At 37.2% G+C, this 27,869-nt stretch overlaps 1 protein-coding gene across 7 annotated transcripts in view; it reads right to left on the bottom strand.

The window, feature by feature from the left end:
- Positions 1 to 27,869, bottom strand: part of CNKSR2 (connector enhancer of kinase suppressor of Ras 2) — a 315,289-nt gene that overhangs the window by 209,949 nt on the left and 77,471 nt on the right. For all 7 annotated transcript variants that reach the window (XM_002719953.5, XM_002719954.5, XM_070067189.1 and 4 more), the window contains exon 4: positions 25,765 to 25,852. In XM_002719953.5, the coding sequence (XP_002719999.1) occupies positions 25,765 to 25,852 (88 nt within the window). The remainder of the gene's footprint in view (positions 1 to 25,764; positions 25,853 to 27,869) is intronic.

Below are 27,869 nucleotides of genomic sequence, written 5' to 3'. Positions count from 1 at the left end.
GGGCTTTAATCCACTGTGCCACAGTGCCAGCCCCCCAAAATTGAGATTTTTAAAGAGAAATCAAAATTAAATATTGGAAATGAAGATTTTAATAGATCAAATAAAAAATGCAGTGGAAAGCCTTAACAACATAATTGGTGAGGCAGAATAAAAAATATCCAAGTTAAAAGCCAAATCTCTGGAAATTTTAAAGTCAGGCCATAAAACAAAAGAAGAAGAAATTAGAAAACTAAAATACTGTGTTGGAGATCTATGGGAGACTATCAAACGACCCAACATATGGGTCTTAGAGGAGTTCCTGAAGGCGTGGAAAGAGAGAATGGATTAGAGTGCCTTTTTAGTGAAATAATTACAGAAATTTCTCTAATTTAGAGAAACAAAGGGACATCCAAGTACAAGAAGCACAGAGAACTCCTAATAGACATGACCAGAAAAGATCTTTACAATGACACATTGTAATCAAACTCACCACAGTAAAATATAAAGAAAAGGTTCTAAAATGTACACAAGAGAAATGCCATATTACTTTCAGAGGATCTCCAATTAGACTCACAACTGACTTCTCATCAGAACCCCTACAGGATAGGAGAGAATGGTGAGATATTGTCCAAATCTTAAGAGAAGAAAAAAAACTTAAGAGAGAAAAAAACCCAGAATATTGCACCCTTCAGTGCTCTCATTTATGAATGAAGGGGAAATAAAGACCTTCCACAGCACACAATTGAAAGAATATCCAGCCTTACAAAATATGCTTAAGGATGTGTTACACATAGAAACACAGAAACATGGTCATCACTATGAAGGAAGGTGAAGGCAGAAAATCTCCCAGTAAAAGTACAAAGGAAATCCAAAGTAAACAATGGGAATATTTATGGAAAAATGGCTGGGCCAAGTTGTTATTTATCATTAGTCACCTTGAATGTAAATGGCCTCAACTCTCTAGTTAAAAGATACAGGCTGGCTGAATAGATGAAAAACAAAACCCACCTATTTGCTGTCTACAAGAAACACGTCTCACTAACAAAGACACACACAGATCAAAAGTCAAAGGATGGAAAAAGATATTCCATGTTAACAAAAGCCAAAAGAGCTGGTTTCGTCATCCTAATATCAGACAGAACAGACTTTAACACAAAAACTATTAAAAGAAACAAAGAAGAGCACTATTTAATGTTTAATGGATCAATTCAACAGGTAGATGTGACTATAATAAACGTATATGCACCCAATTACAGGGCACCTCACTATTTAAAAGAAATGTTAATAAATCTAAAGGGAGAGATAGACTCCCATACAGCAGTAATAAGGGACTTCAATACCCCACTTTCAGCAATGGACAGATCAATCAGACAGAAAATCAGCAAGGAAACAGCAGTTAATTGACACTATAGAATAAATGGACCTAAGTGATATCTACAGAACTTTTCATCCTACAGTTGCAGAATACACATTCTTCTCAGCATTGCATAGAACTTTCTCTAGGATAGACCACAGGCTGGGCCATAAAACAAGTCTCAGCTAATTCAAAAAAGTCAAAATCATACCATGTATCTTCTCTGACAATGGAATGAAGCCGGAAATCAGCAACTCAGGAATCTCTAGAGCATATGCAAACACATGGAGACTGAACAACATGCTCCTGAATGAACAGTGGGTCACTGAAGAAATCAAAACAGAAATCAAAAAACTGTTGAGGAACAGTTTTTTTTCATACTATTTGTTAAACTCAGTATAAAGTTAATCTTCAGTTAATTGAGAATAGATCTTTTGGGGCAGATGTTATGGTGTAGCGGGTTAAGCCACCGCCTGCAATGCTGGCATTCCATATGAGTGCTGGTTCAAGTCCCAGCTGCTCCACTTCTGATCCAGCTCTCTGCTATGGCTTGGGAAAGCAGTAGAAGATGGCCCAGGTCCTTTGGCCCCTGCACCCGTGTGGGAGATCCGGAAGAAACTCCTGGCTCCTGGCTTTGGCTGGTGCAGCTCTGGCTGTTGTGGAAACGGGGGAGTAAACCAGTGGATGGAAGACCTCTCTCTCTCTGCCTCTCCTCTCTCTGTGTAACTCTGACTTTCAAATAAATAAATAAATCTTAAAAAATAAAATAGATCTTAGTAAAAAGTAAGAATGGGAATAGGAGAGGAGAATGAAGGGTGGGAATGTGGGTGTGAGGGTGCGTACGGTGGGAAGAATCACTATGTTCATAAAGTTGCATATATGAAATTCATGAAGTTTGGATACCTTAAATAAAAGGTTTCTGGGAAAAAATCCAATTTACCAACAAGTAGAAAACTCACTAGATAAAGATTGTGATCCCTGTGACTTTAATGTCTTTGTTTTGACAGTTTGAAGAAGCAGTGAGCTAATTACTGTTATAAACTAAATTTGTTGATGCTGTATGTTTTGAGTCAAGTCCTAAATGGTATTGAATGGCCTATCAAAATACTACTCACTGTACATATTTTATGTTTCCATCAGTTATCTATTAGCTAGTCTTAGTAATTTCCATTAGACAGACAATATTTTCAAAGAAGGGATACTATATTCAAATGCATTTTCTCTTTAATTTCTCAGAGTGCTCCATATATCCCATGAATATAATCTGAATTAATCTCATGTAAATATATTATTCCATTGATTGTTTTCATTTTATATAATAAACATTTTAAATTGATTTTACAGATGTATAAAAGTTAAACTTCTCAAATTGTATTTTTTGAAAATTTCTAATTGCCAAATTAACTAGTACAATATGTTTATTTAGCTTCTCAAGTAATTGGAGTTTTCTCTGCATGAAGATTTATACCATGTAAAACATATCAAGAAATTTATATTTATAAAATAAAGCCATCATTCATTTGGAATAAACAGACTCTCTCGCTTCCAGATTTTCAAGTTACTTATTATATGACCATTTAGTATACCCCAAGGCAAAGAAAATCTATAGGGTCTAAGTCATGAGGGATAATTTTTCCCTGTGACTAATTCAACCAAAGAGCTCAGATAAAAATAAACAAGAGGGGCTGGTACTGTGGTGCACTGAGTGACACTGCAGCTTACATTACTGTCATCCCATATCAGAGTGCTGGTTCAATTCACAGCCACTCCAACTTCCTGCTAAAGAGCCCAGGATAGCAGCAGAAGATGGCCCAAGTACTTGGGCTCCTGCTACTCATGTGGGAGAACAGGAAGGAGTTCCTGGTTCTTGGGTTCAGCCTGGTCCAGATCTGGCTTTTATGGACATTTGGGGAATGAAGATATATCTACCCTCTCCTTCTCTTCTCAGCATTCTGCATTTCAAATACATGAATAATCTTTTTTTAAAGTATACCCCACAATAAATAAAAATGTAATTAAAGATAAATTCTTTTTAAATTTTTAGAGTTATCCGAAGAGGGATGGAGTGTCCCACCTGCTGGTTCACTTCCCAAATGTCTGCAAGAGCTGGGGCTAAGTCAGGCAGAAGCCAAGAGACCAATCCAGATTTTCCAGGTAGGTGGCAGGAACCCAACTACTTAAGCCATCACTTGCTGCTGCCTCCCAGGGTGTGTATTAACAAGAAACTAGAATTGGAAGTGGAGCCAGGACTTAAACCCAGGCACTTCATATGGGATGCATGCCTCTCAAGCAGCATCTTAGTTGCTATGCCAAATGCTCACCCCTAAACATCATTAGATTAATGATTAATCTTTAATTCAAGATTATCTACTTTGAGTATCTGAAATGTAATCTATTGGAGTGAAATAGACATTCTGAGATTCAATGATTGTTTACAGCCCTTGTCTCTTCCGTTGAGGAACAGTGTGTGTGTGTGTGTGTGTGTGTGTGTGTGTATATATATTGTTTCTCTTGATACTATTTGAACTCTTTTACTCAGTGTAGAGTTAACTATACAATCATTAAGTAAACTGAAAATAGATCTTCCTAAAAATTAAGAGTGGGAATGTGAGAGGGAGGATGAGAAAGGGTTGGAGCATGGGCGGGTGGGAGGGGCAGTGTCACTATGTTCCTAAATCTGTAATATATGAAATACATGAAACTTGTATAACTTAAATAAAATTTTTTAAAAAAATTATTTACCTGGATGCCAGAAAAGAAAGCAACATTATGAGATATTTGAAAAAGATTTATAGTATTAGTTTAAAAAACTCCTTAGCCCATATATCTTTGCCACTTTTATCAAGGTATCATATATCTTTTTTTTGACAGGCAGAGTTAGACAGTAAGAGAGAGAGAGAGAGAGAGAAAGAGAGAAAGAGAGAAAGAGAGAAAGAGAGAAAGAGAGAAAGAGAGAAAGAGAGAAAGAGAGAAAGAGAGACAGAGAGACAGAGAGACAGAGAGAAAGGTCTTCCTTCCGTTGGTTCACCCTCCAAATGGCCGCTACAGCCGGCATGCTGCGCCTATCTGAAGTCAGTAGCCAGGTGCTTCCTCCTGGTCTCCCATGCGGGTGCAGGGCCCAAGCACTTGGGTCATCCTCCACTGCCTTCCTGGGCCACAGCAGAGAGCTGGACTGGAAGAGGAGCAACCAGGACAGAATACAGTGCCCCGACCGGGACTAGAACCCAGGGTGCTGGCGCCGCAGGCAGAGGATTAGCTTAATGAGCCGCGGCGTCGGCCAAAAACCTTTTACAAAATATTCTAGAATTCTTCATAGATTCACCATCATGATAAGATTTATTACAATAAACAAACGTACTATGCCCAGTTTTTTTAAGGGAGAGGGTTTATTGGGGGAAACCAAACAGACTGGAGGGAACAGGTGAAGAAGGAAGGAAAAGAGGGAGAAGGAGAGCGTGAGAGAGAGAGATTGAGAGATCGAGAGATTGAGAGAGAGAGATCGAGAGATTGAGAGATCGAGAGATTGAGAGATTGAGAGATTGAGAGAGAGAGATCAAGAGAGAGAGAGATTGAGATCAGGAGACAAAGAGAAAGAGAGCCACGTGTTCAGGAACAGGTCCTTTTAAAACTTTGCCAGGGGGCAGGCAGGGAAGTAGGAGCAGCGAATCCCATTAGAATGGGGATGGGGCTGACATTGGTGGTTGGGCCATGTGGCCACCTGGCTTCCAGCAATGGCGGCGGGGACTATGCCGTTTTAAAAAAGGAATAAGTAAGCTTCTTCAAGTCACTGATAAGTCATGGACATATTATTTGTTTTGACCAAGGTATTGTGAGCAGATATGCTATGTCTCATTTCTGTGCAGAAGCTCTAAGAACCAGTACATGGTTCACTATGCTCTCGTCCCTTTATCATGAATCACGATGTTCTTGAAGAGGCTGTATTATCATCCTAGGCTTTGAAATAAAGAGGGTGTTAGTACAGGGATAGAGAAGGCCAGGATGGACACAGAGCATGAACATGTGGCATGAATTTTATTAAAAGCCACTAATATTTTCAGGATGTTACTGCAGCACAATCTATTTTACCTCCAATGACACAATAGTCCATTAAATACAAAAAGAAAGTAAGAAAGACTTGCATATAAAAACCTAACCATCAGCTGGCATTGTGGCATAGCAGGTAAAGCCACTTCCTGAGAAGTTGGCATCCTATATGGACCCTGATTCATGTTCTGGCTGCTCCCCAAATGGGCACCAATTAGTGTCCTGGCTGCTCCACTTCTGATCTAGCTCCCTGCCTCTGGCCTGGGAAAAGCAGCAGAAAATGGCCAAAGTGTTTGTGCCCCTGCCACCCATGTGGGAGACTCAGATGAAGTTCCTGGCTCCTGGCTTCAGCATGGCTGAGCCTTAGCTGTTGTGGGAGAGTAAACCAGTGGATGAAAGATATCCTTTCTCTCTCTCTCTCTCTGCAGCTAGGACTTTCAAATAAATCTTTAAAAAAAAGAATGCATAATTTAATGCAGTGATTATTTAATAAAATTTCCAGGTTTTATCTTTTCATTTCAGGAAGTCTGAGTGCCATTTTTCAGAGGTGCTCTAACGCTCTTCACACATTGTAACCTGCAATCAATCTCACACTGCAGTCTGCTACCATCCTACAGATCTAATCATTACCCTGCACTTATAATCTTTGTCTCAGTTTATAAGTTTAAATTATGCTCAGTTATCCTAATTACTTAACTTTGACCAGTTCTTAAATTACTGTCAATCATAATTTCAATCCATTACTCCCTTTTTTAGAGCCTAGCCTCACCTGAATTACCTAACTAATGCTTGTGGTTGTTATGGTTTGAATAGGAATTGGCTCCCTAAATACATTCAGATATTTAAACCCCAAAGTCTTATGTTAATGATTAATAGAATAATGGTTGATGGGTTAAGGGTGGAGGTTTGATCCAATTATGGTGTGTGAAATAGCGGCCTTTGTGAAGTGACTGGATTGGTTTAGACTGCTGGAGGGGAGCTTCATGATCAGGTCATGATATGGAGAGGCCACAAACAGAACAGACAGTGTATGCTTCCAGTCTCATTCAGCTTTCAGCTTCAAGGTTGCTGTTCTTATGTCAACCTCCAGCCTCACCAGACACCTGAACCAATGGTGCTGCCTGCTCTTGGACTGTGAACCTCCAAACTGTAAACTGAAATGACACTTCCTGCTTCCTAAATATCATCTCATGTGGATTTTAAACTGACAATAAATTGACTAATGAAGTGCTCATTCTGATCTAAAACAAGGGGAATGGGTTATTGCAAACTATTTATTCAGCAGAGGCAAAATGCCTTAGAAAATCAGTTTCCACATCTGGTACCATTGTATTTTATTTGGTTTGCTTATTTTATCATATGTATGTATGAAGATTTATGTCATGTAGTCCATGTAAAGTACAAGATGATTCATAAGAAAAGCTTAAAATACTATTATTCCTTCTTGTTTGTATTAATTCTAGTTCGCACTCTTGTCTTGACACCACACCAATTTCTAGTACAATGACCATTTTATTTAATAACATATTTGATGTTAGAAAGGACAGATCTAATCCTTTCAGATATGTAGTTTATACAAAGAGGGACTATAAGTCACCTATAACTACATTTATAAACCCCAAATTTTAAGCAGTATCCTTTATAAAAGTATGGGCTCTACACTGACGTTGCCTGTAAATATATGAACCTCATAGCCCACACTTTTCAATCATTCAACAAGTGGTAAAGTCTAGAGAATCTGCATTTTTAACATGCTTCTGCACCTTTTTGAAATCACTGTTCTTGATCATATATATATTATTCACACCTCATTCTCACCTATTAATGTCCATGTACAGTACATGGGTTAGCAACTTTGGTTCCATATTAGAATCACTTGAACAACCATTTAAAAAAATACTGATGCCAAGTCAACCCTCCAAAAGTCCAATTTGATGCATCATAGACAAGGCCCAGGCATCCATCCATGTTTTGAAAAATCTCTTTACTTGATCCTAAGATGAAGGCAAACTTGAGGAGCCCTGAGCAGAAAGCATTATAGACCATGTTAGAGCACTTGGATCTCAGTCCTGGCATATCACTTAGTGATTATGTCATTTTCTCTCTCTGAACTTCTGTTTATTCACTTACAAAACTGAGATAATGGTACTTGGTCAATCCACTTCACTTGATTATTGTGAAGAACAAATCAGATAATGTTATAAAAGTGCTTTGCCAACCTCAAAACAGTGATGATGTTATGGCTTACCTATTAAACTTTATATAGCCTTTTTGCCCTAATGATTTTAAAATGTCACAAGGAATAGATTATAGCCAGATGATATGGTTTAATGGGGGGGGGCGGCGCTTAAAAACATGAGCAGAAGAGTCCATAGCAGAATAAATTTCAATTCTGAAAGGCTGTTCAGAACCCTTACAGGAAGACAGGGCAGGAGAACATGTAGACAGTTTAGGTTTAAAGGAACAGGAAGCCTAGTGAGATATTTAGTGAAGTGAGTCGGAAGGTGGAAAACAGGCATTCAAAAGGAAATTAAGAGTTATAGTATCAATAACTGCTTAAAAGTACTAGAGTAGATATTTTAGAAGGAATTTTAAAACTCTGGCACAGCATCTAAATGGAAGGATATATAATATTTATAGAACCAGGTATAATAAAGATACCTAATTGCAATTTTAACTCACCCTCAGGTTTTCCTATAGCTCACACTTTAGTTTACACTGCATTGTCTAATAATGGTACAATTTATATAAATTTATGCCTCAGATTTCCAAATTTGATATGGATATGAGGTCAAATTGGATTCTTCTTTGGCTGCACAATTTACTAAGGCTGACTTACTCTTTCAAGTGGGCATCTGCACTTAGAAATATTGAATTTGTATTTATAGCATAATAATTATACAACAGGTTAAAAGAATATATACATATTATACTTATATAGTTATGCATTGTTAAATAGCATAAAATTACAAAGAAATTTGAATTTTTAAGCTACAAAAGCATTCTAAGCAAAACACAGAAATGTACACATGGATTGATTTGAGAGGGTATTGGGTAACTTTTCTAGCTACTGAACCAGGCTTCTGTTCTGAGCCTCTGGTCCTATCCTCAGTAATTCTTGTACCCTCACTTCCCCAATTCACTATAGATAGAAGACTTGTGCTGTTAACACTATTTTTTCTTAACCCATCTCTCTGAAGGTACAAGGACTATTAGGAAGAGGAACAGGAAGAAGCAGCCTTAAAATTTAAAGGAGTGATTTGTACTGTCATGAGACATATAATGATGTGTCACTCAATGATGTACTGCATATATGATAGTGGTCACATAAGATTATTTTGCCTAGAGATGTTGTAGCCATCTTAGTTTGTGTGAATATACTCTGTAATGTTAACACATCAACAAAATGGCCTAATAAGGCATTTCTAAGGAAGTTCCCCATCATTTCATGATGTACACATAACTGTATTTCTAATACTATAATATACATAGATTTGATCAACTTTGACAAATTAGTATTTTCTGTTTAGTTCTTTTTTAGTTCTTCATCAGCATCACAGTTAGGAATAGGAGTTAAATTAAAAATTCTGGAGGTGATTGGTCTAGTGGTTAAGATGTCCACTTCACATATCAGTCCCTGGGTTTAATTTCTGGCAATGTACCCAATTCCAAGTTTCTGCTAATGTGTACCCTTGAAGGCAGATGTACTTGAAGTACCCTTGAAGTACTGATGACTCAAGTACTTGGATCTCTGAAACCCACATGGAAGAACTAGATTGAGCTCCAAGCTTCCAGCTTCAGAACCAGCACAGCCCTGGCCACTGTAGTCATTTGAACAGCCCTGCCTCCCTGTCAGCTGAATGAAAAAAAAAATTCTGTTAACTTTTCTGGTGAATTTTTAAGGAGAAAATAAGTTATTTCATTCTCTTAAAAAACATTCGCATGTATGAGGTCTACTCCTAATTTCAAGCCAGTCACAGAAAATCTTTTCTTAAATGGATCTGTATTATTTATTTTTAAAGATCTAATCAGCTTTTATCTTCAATTCTTTGTTATTTTATTTTTTCATGCGAAAGTTAATGCAAAGAGAAAAAATTCAATGTAGCTCATATATACAATTCCAAGAATATAATATTTCCTTCCTCCCACCCCCTCCCTTCACCTTCCTTTCTTTTTTAGAGATATCACATTTTTAAAGATTTATTCATTTTTTACTTGAAAGGCAGAGTTAGAGAGAGAGAGAGAGAGAGAGAGAGAGAGAGAGAATGAATCTCTACCATCCACTGGTTAACTCCCCAAATGTCCACAAAGGCTGGGGCTGGGCCAGGTAGAAGCCAGGAGCTTCATCTATATTTCTCCATGGGTGCAGGGGCCCAAGCAATTAGGCCATCCCCTACTTCTCTCCAGGTGCATTAGCAGGGAGCCAGATCAGTAGTGGAGTATTCAGGACTCCAACTGGCATCCACATGACATGCCTGCACTGTAGGTGGCAGCTTAACCTGTTGTGTCACAGAGTTGGCCCCAATATAACATTTCAAATTAACATTACTGCCAAGGGATTAATGCTCTACTAAAGAAAGAGTTCCACAAGTCAAAATTAAAAAGACCCTTTTTTCAAAAAAGCAATCATTGAGCCAGCACTGTGACACAAGTGAGTTAAGGTGCAGCTTATGACACTGGCATCCAATATTGGATCCCTTATAGACCTTGTTACTCATCAATAATAATCTTGAATGTAAATGGCTTAAATTCTCCAATTCAAACATACAGACTGGCTGAATGGATTAAAAAACAAGACATATCTATTTGCTGCCTACAAGAAACACACCTCACCAATAAAGATACAAGCAGACTGAAAGTGAAAGGATGGAAAAAGATATTCCATGCTAACAGAAAAGAAAAACGAGCATGTGTAGCCATTCTGATATCAGACAAAATAGACTTTAACACAAAAACTGTTAAAAGAGAAAAGGACATTATGTAATGATTAAGGGGTCAATTTAATAGGAAGATTTGACTTTCATAAATGTATATGCACCCAATGCCAGGGCATCTGGCTATTTAAAACAAATGTTAATAGATCTAAAGGGAGATATAGACTCCAATACAAAAACAGTGGAGGACTTCAACACCCCACTTTTATCAATGGACAGATCAACTAGACAGAAAATCAAAAAATTAAAGAACAGAGTTCATCTACACCATAGACTAAATGAACCTAATTTATATCTACAGAACATTTTATCTCATAGTTGCAGAATACACCTTCTTTTCATCAGTGCATGGAACATTCTCCAGGATAGACCATATGCTTGGCCATTAAGCAAGTCTTAAGAAATTAAAAGAGAATTGAAATTATACCATGTATCTTTTCTGACCACAATGGAATAAAGCTGGAAATTAACTACTCCACTTCCGATTCAGTTCCCTGCTAATGTAGCTGGAAAAGCAGCTTATGAAGGCACAAGTAACTGTCATTTATATGGGAGACCCAGATTGAGTCCCAAGTTCCTAGCTTCAGCCTGGCCCAGTCCCAGATGCTACAGGCATTTGGGGAGTGAACCAACAGATCAAAGATTACACACTCTCTCTCTCTCTCTCTCTCTCTCTCTGTGTCTCCCTCTGTCACTTTGTCTTCCAAATGAAAAAAAAAAGAGTAATCTCAGTACATCATAAATGACTGCACAACAGAGACACTCTTCCAAAGTTTATTTTATCACCCATGATGGTCACGAACTACCTAGCCCAACTTTCCTTATATACAATATAACAATACTGTTAAAAGTTCTCTCTTGTTAGGATCTTTGTAAAAAAAATTATAAAAGTCGTTTGAAAGGTTAAGTGCAATAATAAAATGTATGACAAAAACACAATGATTCAGAAAGTAGGAAGATAATGAAAGTACAAGGTATAATAAGCAATAAAATGTTGAGAACATGATATGTCACAGTTATAAAGATGAGTATGAGCATACTGTAAAACCTAGCAATTACACTCATAGGTATATATTTAAATGTAGTTATATTCCCACATGTCCATGATCAGGAGAATGGATAAACAACTTGGGGCATATGCACACAATGTAATATTAGATTCAGTTAAAGCAGATGAAGTAGAGTTACAGAAGAAAACATGAATGAAACCAGAAATATACCAAGTGAAAAAAAGATACAGAATGACATAATTTTTACAAAGCTCAAAAACAAGCAGAATTAAATGATATGGTTAGAGAAGTATATGAAACTACGTTGGGGGGAAAAACTAAAATGATCAACACTGTCAGAGGAATCAGGCTGATGAAAAGGAGAAGGAGCTCATTGGTTACTAAAACAATATTGTTAATGTTTTAGTTATCAAATTAGAAGACAGATTAATGATCATTTGTTTTATTATGCCTCAAAACATATAAGCCTCATTAATACATTATTTTATATATATGAAATATGTAACAGTGAGAATGTAACATTATGAAGAAAATACATGTTTAAGAAATCGTATCTCGCCATTTGCTACCTAAAGAATTTGATTAATGGGATAAGCATTTAGTGCAGCAGTTATGACGCTACTTGGGATACCTGTACCCCATACTGGAGTGCTTAAGTTTGAATCTTGTCTTTGATTCTGATTCTAGCTTCATGTTAATGCTTACCCTAGAAGCCACGTTATGGCTCATGTAGTTGGGTCCCTACTACCCACATGGGATACTAGGATTGAGTTCTGGGCTCCTGGCCACTGTAGGAATTTGGTAAGTGGAGCAGAGGATGGAATAAATCTCACCTTCTGTCTTTCTCTCTCTCTCTCTCTCTCCCCCCCTCTCTTTCTCTCTCTCTCTCTTTCTGTGTGTGTGTGTGTGTATCCCTGTCTTGGTCTCCCAAATAAAACAAAAAAAATGCAAAAAACAGAATTTGTACAGTACATCCCATTTATTCTCCTTCTGTTATTATGGATGGTGACACAATTTAAAAGTATAGCATGCAATATAGTTTATTTTGGAAAAGAATAAATCCTTTAGAACAATCTATGACAGTATTCAATTTTACATAATATACATTAAATCTTTAAGTTTTTGCTCACAAGCCAGGCTACTGTCATAAAACTGGCTAAATAATAAATTTTTATGCTCCAACTTTGTAAACAGTCCTTTTGCTAAAATTTTACATGCACTGGTTTCATCACTATTATCTTTTCATTCTGAGCCTTTATAAAATATGCAGCTAGCAATAATCAGGTACTCTTAATATCATGGGCAAGGATTTATTATGTGTTTATATCTATTTTGATTATAATATTCTCATTATACCTAGGCTTTTGAGAAGATACAAGTATACATATGAAGAATATACCCAATATTGCATACGTAACATAAACCCCAAATTGCATTCTCTATATATTTTTAGTCTTTGTCTTCAGAAAAAGACTTTCATGTTATCTGAGCATTATCTAACTTCTGATCCACTATATTAGGATTATATAGAAAATATTTGTAAGATATTGGTATTGCTTCTTCATGATTAATTAGGACAACTGCAGAAAACAAAAAGCATAAATATGTACTAAACTATTTCTTGTTTAAGTAGAAAGTAAGCAAAACAAAAAAAAAAAAAGAATCACCTTCCATACTGCCTTCAATATGTGTACTAAGTAATATAATCCATATTATTTAAAAAGTACATATAAAGCTTGTCCTGATTTTTTGGTCTAAAATGCCCCAGTTTCAATCCCAAGAGTTACAACCCAATTTCTAGGTCACCTAGAATATCTGATTCAGGAAGGTTTAAACAGTAAAAGAAGTATTTAAAGTTGTACTTGAAATGACAGTGAGACGATACCAGATGACTTTTCATATGCTTTAATATGAATTGGGGGCCAGCACTGTGGCATAGCTTCATATGAATTGGGGGCCAGCACTGTGGCATAGCTGATTAAGCTGCCACCTGCAGTGCCAGCATCCCATATGGGCACCGGTTCGAGGCCCAGCTGTTCCACTTCCGATCCAGCCCTCTGCTATCGCCTAGGAAAGCAGTGGAAGATGGCCTGAGTCCTTGGATCCCTACACCTGCTTGGGCGATCTGGAGGAAACTCCTGGCTCCTGATCGGCTCAGCTCTGGCCGTTATGGCCATTTTGGGAGTGAACCAGCGGATGGAAGACCTCCCTCTCTTTGCCTCTCCTTCTCTCTCTGTGTAACTCTGACTTTCAAATAAATAAATCTTTAAAAAATACTATAGGAATCACAGAATATATAACCTGTTTACTTCAGTACAATGTATGCCCTCGTTTTACATGTTTATATAATCACCACTTCATTCTTAGTATCTCTTCCAAAATACACATTTTATATGATTATTATATACTGGTCTTTTACATATACATGGTTTGTGTTTTCCTTTTTTAAAAAAAATATTTATTTCAGAGGCAAACAGATGCAGAGTGAATCTGCTGATTCACTCCCAAATGCCAGCAACAGCTAGAGTTGAGCCAGGTAGCAGCTGGGAACCAGGAACTCCATCCAGGTCTCCTACATTGGTAGTAGGAACTCAAATCCTTGAGCCATTACTGCTGCCTCCCAGGGTATGCATTACCAGGAAGGTAGAATCGGGAGTTACAGCCAGGACTTGATCCCCAGTACTCTGACATGGGAGGTAGGCATCTTAATCATTAGGTCAAACACCCACATCAAGTTCTACATTTTTATCTACATGTTATTTGAATATATGAGTAGGGAAAGAAGGTTCATGGGTAATTAAATTAATTTCTGTGTAGCAGTTCAACACAGGTGTTTCAAAATACATTTTAGAATACAAAACATGATAATTTATTTGCATTAAAATCTAAGGAAAATCCTAAATTAAACCAAATTAATTTTTAAGAAATCACTCACTTTAGAAATAAGTCTTTCTGGGGCCAGTGCTATGGTGCAGTGGGTTAAACCACTGTCTGCAACACTAGCATCCCACGTGGGCGCTAGTTTGAGTCCCAGCTGTGCCACTTCCAATCCAGCTCCCTGCTAACGCGCCTGGGAAAGCGGTGGAGGATGGTCCAAGTCCTTGGGCCCCTGTACCCATGTGAGAGACCGAGATGAAGCTTCTGGTTCCTGGCTTTGGCCTTGCCCAATGCTTGCTGATATGGCCATTTGGTAAGTGAATAAGTGGATGAAATATCTCTTTCTCTCAGTCTCTGTCTCTCCCTCTCTCTCTGTAATTCTGCCTTTCAAATAAAACAAATAGATCTTAAAAAAAAAAATAACCAGGTCGTTCTGTATTGTTACTCAACTTCAAAGTAAGTAGAGCATCACTCCTTTAAATTATTATTATTATTATTTTGTGGAGCAAGAAACAGCTGAGTTTAGCATTTCCAAAGGGCTCTTTTATATATTACATATAAGATAATTCTAACAGCCTTTTAGTGGGCTCCTACTTAAAATGCCAGATCATGGGCTAAATTAGTTTCCAATCTTCACAACGATGCTACAATAATCCAACATGGTAATGATCCCACTTTTACAGATAAAGAAAGTATCAGAGATATGAAGCAAAGTGTCCAGTCTCATACTGTTCACAAAATAAGTGGAGTCAGGTTGATGACCTCAAATCTACTTCAAGTCAGATCCAATTACATGATTTTGCCATAAAATTAAAGAATAAATTATATAAAATGTCAACTAAGAAGGTAAAGGAGGTGCTAATTTTAGATGGAATATAATTAAATAAAACATAATAGCTATTATCAATAAATTTAGAGGCCAAATTTCTTTAAATAAACCCTCAACTTCTAAAATTACTTCTAGGCTATTTATGCTAACAAAATTCTGTAATCTTTTTATAAAGTACTAACAAATATATGCTGTAAAAATTAAAAGTGCAAATCTCAATTTAGTAAGTAAAAGAAAAGCTATTATTTTCTCGTATTCACCTTGAATAAAAAAATCTGAGTAATATAAAGCAGATAAAGTGGTTGAAATAAATGAAAACAAGGATACATTTTAAAAGGGCTAGAGTCAACATGCTCATTTATATTTTTATTTAAAACAATACTTAGTGAACAGCTAATAAGTTGTTTACTTTAATTTTTGTATTTAAAATATAAAAGTAACAAAAATAATTATAAAGCACATACCCATTATTTAAGGAAGGTTGCTCATAAAAATAAATATTTTCATATCTTTGAGGAATATTTATTCTATGTTTTTGAATATTTATAAAGAAATAAAATACGTATGACAGGTAAACATGGAACCAAGTGACACAAATGACCTGTCAGAAAGTTAGAATAACAACTTAAGTAAATATGTTTATGATAGGAAAGAGCAAAACAATAGCACTAGTTGCTTCTGTGCAGTTGAGTTGGGATGATTTTAACTATCTTCTTTACAGTTTTTTATAAAACGCTTCCAAGACTATTCAGACAACCAGTGATATTTAAGGACATGGAAAGTTAATCTAAAATGGTTGAAAACTGAGCAAGTCCATAAGAAATCAGAAAGAAATTTTAATACATCCAGTTTGAAGGGCACCAGTTCAGTTAAAGGCACATTACCAAAACTTGATTTTTAAAAGGAAAATTTCAGCCTGTATTTACAATTTCAAAGTCTAATTTAAAATGTTTTACAACATGTTCAATTTTTTCACAGCATGTCATTAAAATTTCAATGTAAATGCAGCTAATACCAAACTGGTGGTGGTTGTGGTGGTGGTGGGGACCTATGTATATTTATGTTTTAAAACAAAGTTCTTATTTTTCTTCTCTTTATCAAATGTCTTCCCTTTATTTCATAAATAATATTACTTTCCTGTTTATTTTTTACTTCACATTTGTGAGCCATTTTAAAATACATTTAAATCTATTTTCATAATAACTTTGAGGTATGTATGATTATTTCTGTTTACAAATGGTACAAGCAATGACATGGTGTGTCCAGTGTGAAATAATCATGGACCAACAAGGCATAGTCTCAAGTCTCCCAAGACTCATTGTCCCTACCACGATTCTTTTTTTTTTTTCTTACGGAATGAATTTATTTCAATGAGGTTAGTTGCAAAATAAAGTATTAGAAATGTATCCCATATCTAACTGATTTTCATTACAAAATTGAAGGGAATTGTCACTGGTAATACTTCTTCCATAAGCTAAAAATTAGAGGGCAGAGTATTTGAATGTGTCCAACCCTGAAGCAAATGAGCAGTCCTGGTCCTAAGGGAACCTCAAGTTTCTTGCCTCAGAATTTAACTTTCCATCTCAATATTCCCTGAAGTTTTGCAAAGACAGCTGGAATGTAATGACGGCCACTATTTTTGTTAACAACTTAAGGCTCTTGGGGCCGGTGCTGTGGCATAGTGGGTAAAGCCACTGCTTGCAGTGTCAGCATCCAATATGGGTGCTGGTTCAAGTTTCAGCTGCTCCATTTCCGATCCAGCTCTCTGCTATGGCCTGGGAAAGCAGTGGAAGATGGCCCAGGCCCTTGGGCCCCTGCACCCACGTGGGAGACCTGGAAGAAGCTCCTGACCCCTGACTTCAGATCGGCGCAGCTCCGGCCATTGCAGCTATCTGGGGAGTGAACCAGTGGATGGAAGACCTCTCTCTTTCTCTCTCTCTCTGCCTCTGCCTCCCTGTAACTCTGCCTTTCACATAAATAAATAAATAAATCTTTAAAAATTAAACTTCATGCTCTTCACATATTATCATTAGTCTTTTTCACCTTCCTGTGATAGGATAGATAGGGTTTTCATCATCACTTTGCACTTGAAGTTCATTTTGTCAAGTAACTTGCAAGGCTGGAATCCTATCATGATTCTTTACCCAAGTATTCTAATCTTCACCAAAGCTTCACCTTGAAAATCAACACTTTTGTGCTCATTTCTTCCCTAGCGGCAACCTAATTTATCATGTTTGTGTTTGAAGTGGAGAATACAAAAATGGTAGAGTAGAATAATTTTAGGTTAAGCTGATATTCAAGACCGGCATCATGACAATTATTTCAATGCTGACAAGAAGTGCGTGGGTACCTGCCTTATTTTCCTGATTCAGCTGCTGACAGTACTCTAAATGAAGCTTCAGTTCTTTGTGACAATTCTTTCCATTTAGAATTTTAAAACAAGTTCCCATTTTTCTCAAAAGTGTTAATATAACTGATCTTATTTGGGAAGAAAAGTGTTGGGGGAAAATCTCTTTAAAAGAGTTCAAATATAACAATCCAAACCTGAGAATAAATAAAATGGATACACTAGAATAAATAAGTTTCTCCAAATGGAGGTTTTCAGAACATTGACATTATCTTTCTCCTCCAATTACAGAATTATTTTAAATGTAAGTGGCCAACAACAAGAGGCATTTTCCACTTCATGGTATCACCACTTCCTGTTAAGCAGGGGAAAAAAGTCATTTATGAGCATATTTTTAGATATTGATCATCTCATCTTGGTGCAAAGGGAATAAAAATAATTAAAGTTGAGTGAAAAATAATTTGAAGCATAGCATATTTCAAAGCATGACTATCATCATAACCATTCAGATGAGATTTCTTTAAGGGCTTGTAATAAATGCATGCCCTAGATTCTTTTTTTTTTTTAATTTACACCTTGCTTATTCAAATTGGCCTCTTTTATAGGTAGCTTAAATTTAATTCTTGTCTTCAGATAGTTTATATGATTAAAAACAAATGTAATAATTAGCATATACATAATGGCTGAATTAGACCAGTAGATGGACATTAACTGTAAGTTATGTACTTTATTTTAAAATATAATTTAAGTATTTCTCAATCTTATATTCTATCAAACTTAAAGTAGCATTTACTCAATGTACATAGAATTCTATTTTTGTTATCTGGTAACTGAAATTCATTTTAGAAAAGGTGAAAAATACAAAAAAGTAGTTAAATGAAATCACCCTTACTTTCACTATCAAGAAATTAACATCTATTTTATTTCATCATCTATCAATTCTCATTCCTACTATTATGACAGTTAGTAAGAGTTTATAGAATCCAGGAAAAATTATTACTGAAAAGAGATGATATAACAATAGAAAATTAGATTATTTAAGAGATATTTTACAAGCACTGATATATCATGCCTATACTCATACTTAAATTTCCTCTAACAGTTTTGTTTCTTTTTTCTTTTCTTTTTTTTTTTTTACAGGCAGAGTGGACAGTGAGAGAGAGAGACAGAGAGAAAGGTCTTCCATTGCCGTTGGTTCACCTTCCAATGGCTGCTGCGGCCAGCGCGCTGCAGCAGGCACACCGCGCTGATCCGATGGCAGGAGCCAGGTGCTTCTCCTGGTCTCCCATGGGGTGCAGGGCCCAGGCATTTGGGCCATCCTCCACTGCACTCCCTGGCCACAGCAGAGAGCTGGCCTGGGAGAGGAGCAACCGGGACAGAATCCGGCACCCCGACCGGGACTAGAACCTGGTGTGCCGGCGCCGCAAGGCGGAGGATTAGCCTAGTGAGCCACGGGGCCGGCACAGTTTTGTTTCTTTAGCATTGCATATTTGCATAGTGTTTTAGAAAGTTTTGATTATTTTCATTCTAGCTCTGGAAAATGATTATGAGGACAAACACTGTTATATTAACTAATGAATAAACTGAAACTTAAATTGGTGAGTATCTCTAGGGTACCTGAATATTGCAGAAAGAACTGAAGCTTTTTACACTGAAGTATTTACACAAGAGAGAAAATAGATGTGAATAAGAATTCATATATTAACTTCCAAATTGGCCGGCGCCGCGGCTCACTAGGCTAATCCTCCGCCTAGCGGCGCCGGCACACCGGGTTCTAGTCCCGGTCGGGGCGCCGGATTCTGTCCCGGTTGCCCCTCTTCCAGGCCAGCTCTCTGCTGTGGCCAGGGAGTGCAGTGGAGGATGGCCCAGGTGCTTGGGCCCTGCACCCCATGGGAGACCAGGAGAAGCACCTGGCTCCTGCCTTCGGATCAGCGCAGTGTGCCGGCCACAGCACGCTGGCCACGGTGGCCATTGGAGGGTGAACCAATGGCAAAGGAAGACCTTTCTCTCTGTCTCTCTCTCTCACTGTCCACTCTGCCTGTTTAAAAAAAAAAAAAAAAAAGCTTCCAAATTTGTCTTAGAAGAGTACAAATGGGGGCCACACTGTGACATAGCGGATAAAGCCACTGCCTGCAGTGCTGGCATCTCATATGGGCGCTGGCTGGAGTCCTGGATGCTCCACTTCCAATCTAGCTCTCTGCTATAGCCTGGGAAAGCAGTAGAAGATACCCCAAGTCCTTCAGCCCCTGCACCCATGTGGGAACACCCGGAAGAAGCTCCTGGCTCCTGGTTTCGGATTGGCGCAGCTCCGGCCATTGTGGCCAATTGGGGAGTGAACCAGCAGATGGAAGACCTCTCTCTCCCTCTCTGCCTCTCCTCTCTCTGTGTAACTCTGCCTTTCAAATAAATAAATAAATCTTTAAAAAAATAAAAAAGAAGAGTACAAATGGCCATGTGCTAAACCCTGCAGTAATTAGGCTCAGGTTAATTTAAGAACTATTTTAAGTATCTATTATATACAAAAATGAATATAAGACACTGTTCCTAACTTTAAGGATTTTACAAACTAATGGAAGTCAGATTATTCATACTAGAATGTAACAGATTGATGCAGACTGCTAAACAAAGTAAGGTAAGAGATACTACCTCTGCCCATTCAACAAGGAATTACAGCTAATAAGTCAACAAAGGGGACCAAATGGAATCATAAAAATAATCCATCTGTAAACAGAAAAAAAGAAAACAATGAACAGATGGGAAAAATAAAAGACAAACAGCAAGCTGCTATATTTAATCCCAGCCACATCAGTAATGACATTAACTATAAATGGTCAAATTAGGAGGAAGGTACAGTTATGGGAAAAATAAAAAGTTTCATGAATGAGGTGGTATTTCCCAAAGGCTTTAAAGGATACCACACAATTTTAACAGAGATTATACTATGTGAAATAATTCCGGCAGAAAAGAGACAAATAGAGTAGAATCTCACACATATGTAGAGTCTCAAAATAGGTGATTATATAGAAGTTAAAAGTATAATGGTAGTTACCAAAAGCTGGGGAGAGAGTGGGGGCGGTAGGAGTGTGGAAAAGTTGACTAATGAGGACTAAGGTACAGACAGGAGATATAAGTTCTGCTCTTCTACTGCAGAGTTGAGTGACACAGATCATTATATTGAACTATATATTCCAAAAAAGCTATCAGAAATTATTTTGATTTTTTTTGCTACAAATGTGATAAATGTTTGAGGAAATATATATTCTTTCTCTAATTATTTGAACATTATATAATATACACATGTATCAAAAGAGCAAATGGTAGCCCATAAACATGTTCAATTTGTGTTCAATTAAATATTTTTAAAAACTTACAGAGCATATTCTGTAAGTCCTCACAACACAAAAACATAAACTACAAGATATATTTAACAAATGATAAGTCATTTGCCCGAGTCAGAGTACTTAAAGTTAAGATACACGAAAGCTCAGCTGCATAAAACTAAAGTTGAGTTAGAAACATATGTAGAACACTTAGAATTCCAGAGAAGAGTTTGTAATCAATTTGGAAACAGGGACATTCCTAGGCCGCGGCTCACTAGGCTAATCCTCCGCCTTGCGGCGCCGGCATACCAGGTTCTAGTTCCGGTTGGGGCTCCGGATTCTGTCCCGGTTGCCCCTCTTCCAGGCCAGCTCTCTGCTGTGGCCAGGGAGTGCAGTGGAGGATGGCCCAAGTGCTTGGGCCCTGCACCCCATGGGAGACCAGGAGAAGCACCTGGCTCCTGCCATCGGCGGCCACTGGAGGGTGAACCAACGGCAAAAGGAAGAACTTTCTCTCTGTCTCTGTCTCTCTCTCACTGTCCACTCTGCCTGTCAAAAAAAAAAAAAAAAAAACAAAAAACAAAACCAGGGACATTCCTGAAAACGACAAAACTGAAGCTTGAAATTAGAAATGACTAATCTTATAGTGATTGACTTTACACATCCAGTAGATTAAATTTAATGTCATGAAGATGTGATTTACTAAAAGAAATGCATATTTATTATTTACTTTATGGCACAACAAAGACCTAGATAAAGTAAGAATTGAGATATTGGGGCCAGCGTTCTGGTACAGTGGGTTAAGCCACTGCCTGCAATGCCAGCATTCCATATAGGCACCCATTTGAGTCCCGGTTATTCTGCTTCTCGTCCAGTTCCTTGCTAATGTGCCTGGGAAAGCAGCGCAAGACGGTCCAAGTGCTTGGACTCCTGCACCCATGTGGGAGTCCTGGAAGAACTCCTGGCTCCTGGCTTCAGCCTGTCCCAACCCTGGCTGTTGCATCCATTTGGGGAGTGAACCAGAGGTTGAAAGACCTCTCTCTCTAATAAATAAAATAAATCTTAAGGAAAAAAGCAAAATATTTGAGATATCAAGCTTAAATGAGGTGGGAAAGGCAAAAATCAAGGAGAAAATTTTTTGTTCTGAACTATCTTAAAGGCAACAAATGAAACAGGCCACATGATAGAAAAACAATAATGAAATAGAAGTAACTGTGACAAAATGTATGAGCTACTGAATTTTAAAAAGCAGAAATTGATAATGTAAGAACAAAATGTTCCAAGAAGGGCATAGCATCCTTTTCAAAACAGTATATAGTGGGTGAAAGGTACAGAAAGTCATTTGATGTTCCGAGCACATCTCTGTGTTTGGTCAAGACTGAATGTTCAAATTGTACAAGCAACCTTTCTCTCTTGTACCTAACATTTCCTGACCTGTAAATAGCAAAATTTAAACCCATTACTGCCTTAAAATAAGATTCCTAAAGAGAAAGTTGAGCAAAAGAGTGGAACTGTTAAAAGATCCTGTTGGGAATATAAGCAAGCCTTTGAGAGCAATGTAACAGTATATGTTTTCTATGAAATAGCTGTCAATAGCAGGCGTTCATGAATGTGGAAACAAAAACTGAATCATTAATTAGTTGGTAGATTTTTAAAAATTACAGAATGTGTGTACTAGTTATATCTGACACAAACTACATCTACCACTTTACCTGTCTCTACAGAAAACCTTAATTCACTGAAAATTTTTTCATTTATTATTCTCGATAAAATAGCTGAAGGTTAGAGTGATCAACATATGATCTAGAATGTATGAGTTCTAAAAATAGAAAACTCCCTGTTTCTGACCTCATTCATAACATAAAGCTTAAAAGAAAAGTAACTTGGGATCGGTGCTGTGGCATCACAGGTAAAGCCGCTGCCTGCAGTGCCAGCATCCCGTATGGGCACTGATTTAAGTCCAGGCCGCTCCACTTCTGACCTAGCTGCCTGCTGATGCACCTAGAAAAGCAGAGGAAGATGGCACAAGTGCTTGGGTTCCTACACCCACACGGGAGATCTGGAAGAAGCTCCTGACTCCTGGCTTTTTCGGCCCAGCTCTGGCTGTTGCGGCCATTTAGGGAGTGAACCAGCAGATGGAAGTTTCTCTCTCTCATTCTCTCATTCTCTCTCTCTCTCTCTCTCTCTGCGCCTCCGCCTCTCTGCATCTCTGCCTTTCAAATAAATAAATGAATCTTATTTTTTTAAAAAAGGTAACTTTTCTTCAAGATTACTTTGTGCATCATTGACATTTACAAATTAAAATAAAATAAATCTCCTGATACTCTCCTACAAGATACCAAGAAAATTTATCATGGCTGACATTTAGAATTACAGTCTTGGTTTATAAGACATTCTAAGGTGGGCCCAATACACAAAAGCAAACCTTAACCAGCTATCCAGTTACTGATGTTTGAAGTAGACACAAGAAACAAAAAACACTGTCTGTTCTGTCATAATTAGACTGGAAATTATTTTGAAAGTAGACATCATATTGATTTTTTTAAAAAAAATGGCTTTCTTCTATATGAAAAGTTAAAAAACTTCTAATTCTTCCATTTAATTCCTTGGTATTTCAGTTATCTTGGGTCTCATGCATAAATCAAAATCTCAATGCACATAATGTAGTTATTGCAGATCATATGTAGAAGAAGCAGTAAGTATCGATGACTGTATAATTATTGTTTGTATACAGACTTCTGAGGCTTTGAGTGATTACCATACAAATACTGTACAATACCTATTACATAACTATTAGGTACCTATAAAGTACCTTTTTTTTTAAAGAAAGAACCTAGGTCTTTCTTTTTTTTTTTTTTTTAAAGATTTATTTATTTATTTGAAAGTCAGAGTTATACAGAGAGAGGAAAGGCAGAGACAGAGAGAGAGGTCTTCCATCCGATGCTTCACTCCCCAACTGGCGGAAACGGCCAGAGATGTGCTGATCCGAAGCCAGGAGCCAGGAGCTTCTTCCAGGTATCCCACGCAGGTTCAGGGGCCCAAGGACTTGGGCCATCTTCTACTGCTTTCCCAGCCCATAGCAGAGAGCTGGGTTGTAAGTGGAGCAGCCGGGTCTCGAACCGGCACCCATTAAGGGATAGCGGAGCTTCAGGCCAAGGTGTTAACCCGCTGCACCACAGTGCCAGTCCCTATTAAGTACCTTTTGAAACAGAGAAATTCATTTCTCTCACAGTAAAAAGAAATTAATCATCTGTTATCCACATCTCAAATCTGCTATAAAATTTAATGCCTTTGAAAGAAGCAAAGCCTTTAAAAATATATTTTTGAAGAAATGCTACTGATAATCCATAACTGTCACCCAAAAATCCATAGATTATATATATTTACTTTTCTGCCCTAGAACAAAGTATGAGAACTAGAACTACCTAAAAAAGCCTAGCAAAAACAGATTCCTGGGCACTGATCACAGTACATTTGAAGGTTAGTCCCCCAAATCTGAATTTCTAAGATTTCCATGTGAGGAAAATGCTCTGATTGGTAGATAAAAATGGAACAGCATTGCCCCAGAACGTAGGTCAGTAAATTATTGCTCATGGGCCTAATTTGGCCCGATGCCTATTTTTCTAAATCAAGTTTACTGGAACACAGCCATATCTATTCATTTATACTTCATCTATGGCTGCCTTTATGCTCTAATAACAGAGTTGAGTAGTTATGAAAGACAGCTTCCAAAGCCTTAAATATTTACTATTTGGCCCTTTACATAAAACATTTACTAACACTTGCCCTAAAAATGCCATGTCTCTCACTCCTATCTGGTTATGATCCTTAAAATTCTGGTTTAATCTTAAAAATCTGGTTATGATCCTTAAATTATGTCATAATTTATTAATTTATGAATTATTAATTTATGTCACTACATAAAATAAGAAATACAGTAAGACTGTTAGGGCACTTCAAAGCTTTAAAAATTTTCACCATCTTCATTAATGACTCTTTGAATAACATCATTTCCATGACATAATTCTGATGAACATCTCATGTGTTCCACAACTAAAAGTCACAAAGTTACTGTCTGATCTTCAATGAGAAACATCTGAAAATCTACAGTTCCAGAGATACGGTACAAATAAAATATATACAGTACAACAAAAAATATACTGAAGGACTTAAATAATTATTTTAAAAATTCTTATTTCTTCGAGGAAATATGCCAACATAAGATATTCACAATTGTCGTTAGTAATTAAGGGCAGGGAATTCTGAACAATAAATTAAATCAACAATTTCCCTAAATTGTCAGGTAATCTTTTCTATTATACATTAACCTCTATTTCATTTCTGCATCATTGGATAATGGCAACCTCAGAAAGAAGCAGCAGCAATAGGCTGACATTAGTCTTACACAGAAGGTGGCTGAAGGGCTTAGACTACACAGATATGCTTAACTAGATTTAAGTAAAATTTTATAGGATATATGTACTAATAAGTTCACCCCAATCTCTACCATTTCTTCTTGTTTTGTAACAGGCTTGATTCAAACTTTTATATTAGCTGATGGAGTCCTGAAGGCATTTGATTCTGGATTAGATAATATTCAAAGCAAAAAAATCAGTTCAGGTAATTAGAGCATTGATAAAAACTATTATGCATAGTTGTCTGTATGTGTACATACTAAGTGAAACTAACAATGTCTAACAGCAAAAATAACAATGTCTTACAGCAAAACTGAGATCGTTTTCTGAATGGGATAATTTAATTTTGTGAAGGGCAATAATATAGTTTAGTCAATCCTACTGAAAGTGTGTGACTAACAGGCATTATAATCATAATGATGTATTTAGAGGTTCAGGTTTCTGTTTTATATTCTTGTAAATGAAAGCCTTGATTATTGGGCTCTATGATTAGTTTTCCAATAAATGATTACATAATTGGTCGTTAAAGCAATGTTTATGTTAAAATAAGAAACTTTCAAACCAGTGCCTTATAAACTTTCAGTAAACAGAATACGTTTCATTGTTGGAATAAGAAATTATTAGCAAATTAACAAACGCAAAGTTTGTTAGCTAATACCTGTTGCACAATTGTTGTTAATTCCAAGCAGAGCTGTATGACATTATTCCTTGTAACTGAATAGTCTGTCACAGCAGCAAATGGTGACCTACAAAGGGAAAGGAAAAGTGTGATTATTAGGACAAACTGTTGAGAAGTTCCAAATTAAATAGCCTAAAATACGATTTGAATAATATGAATTATTCTGAAGTTTACATATTGATAAAAATACTTGCAACTCATTTAAAGAAAAACATTGAAAGAAATTTTGGAAGAGAGCAAAATTCATTAAATAATATTAAAGACACTAGTTACAACACTTGTGCCCTACATTGGAGTACCTGAGTTTAATACCAGACTCTGGCTTGTACCTCCAGCTTCCTGGTAATGCAGACCCTAAGAGGTAGTGGTGATGGTGAAAATAATAGGGTTCTTGCCACTCATGTGGGAGACTCACATTGAATTCCAGCCTCCTGGCTTCATAGGCATTTGGAAAGTGAACCAATAGATGGGATTGTGTTATCTCTCTCCCTCCCCTACTCCACCTCCCTTTCAAATAAATAAAAAATAAAATTTAAGAAGACTGCTTGTATATAAAAGCATTTCATGTGCAACACTTGCTATGCATGCACATTCTTTGGTGAAATGTCTGTTCAAGTCCTTTATCCATTTTCTATTTCATTGTTGGTATTCTTGCCATTGAGTTTAGTGAATTTTTTTTTAAGATTTTATTTCTTTATTTGAAAGGTAGAGTTACAGAGAGAGGCAGAGACAGAGAGAGAGGTCTTCCATTTGCTGGTTCACTCCCTAAATGGCCTCAATGGCTGCAGCTGAGCCAATCTGAAGCGTGGAGCCAGGAGCTTCTTCCAAGTCTCCCACACGAGTGCAGGGGCCCAAGAACCTAGGCCACCTTCACTGCTTTCCTAGGCCATAAGCAGAGAGCTGGATCAGAAGAAAAGCAGAGTAGCCAGGACACAAACCAGCAACCATATGAAACGCCAGAGCCTCAAGTGGAGGATCAGTCTACTACGTCACAGCACTGGCCCAAAGAGAATTCTTAATATATTCTGTAGGCACGGTCTATGGAGAATATATGATTTGTAAACATTTCTTCTTAGGCTATGACTTGGCTTTTCATCCTCTTAACAGGGTCTTTAGTAGATCAAAGTTTAAAATTTTAATGAGGTCAGATTTATTGATAATTCTTTTCTGGAATGTGCCTTTGATGTCGTAGCTAAGAAATCTTCAATATAACTGTCTTGAGTCAAATTCTTAACAAGGTATAAGGTTTGGATTGAACTCCATAGTTTTCCTTTTGCCTGTCCACGTGGTCTAATATAATTTTTTTCCCCCAAAGAAACCTTTTGTTTAATGAGTACAAATTTCCTAAGTACAACTTTAGGAATACAGTGATTCTTCCTACAATACCTGCCCTCCCATACCACCTCCTCCTTCCTCTTCCTCTCCCTCTCCCTCTCCCATTCCCAGTTTCATTCTTCATTAAGATTCATTTTCAATTAACTTTATACACAGAAGACCAATTCTATACTAAGTAAAGATTTCATCAATTTGCACACACATGCTCACAAATAAAAACTGAGAACAACTTTTACAATTAAGTCTCATATTTGTTACAACTCTTTGAGGACAGAGTCCTGCATGGGAAGTTAGTGCACAGTGACTTCTGTTAATTTGACAATTAACACTCATGTATGACGTCAGTGATCACTTGAGGCTCTTGACATGAGTTGCCAACCCTATGGAAGCCTTTGAATTCACAATCTCTGTCAGTATTTAGACAAGGTCATAAGCAAAGTGGAAGTTCTCTCCTCCCTTCATAGAAAAGTACATCCTTCTTTGATGGCCACTTCTTTCCACTGGGGTCTCTCTCACAGAGATACTTCATGTAGAATTTTTTTGCCACAGTGTCTTGGCTTTCCATACCTGAAATGCCCTCATGGGCTTTTCAGCCAAACCAGAATGCCTTAAGAGCTGATTCTAAGGTCAGAGTGCTTCTAATATCGTTTGTGGAAAAGACCATCTATTCTCCAACAAACTGCTTTGCTTCTTTGTCAAAAATCAGTTAACCATGATGTTTAAAGAGATTCATATTTTTTATTTGCTGA

This window comes from Oryctolagus cuniculus, chromosome X, assembly GCF_964237555.1.
Source record: "Oryctolagus cuniculus chromosome X, mOryCun1.1, whole genome shotgun sequence".
NCBI classification, from domain to species: Eukaryota; Metazoa; Chordata; class Mammalia; order Lagomorpha; family Leporidae; genus Oryctolagus; species Oryctolagus cuniculus.
This window is presented reverse-complemented; position numbering and strand designations above follow the sequence as displayed.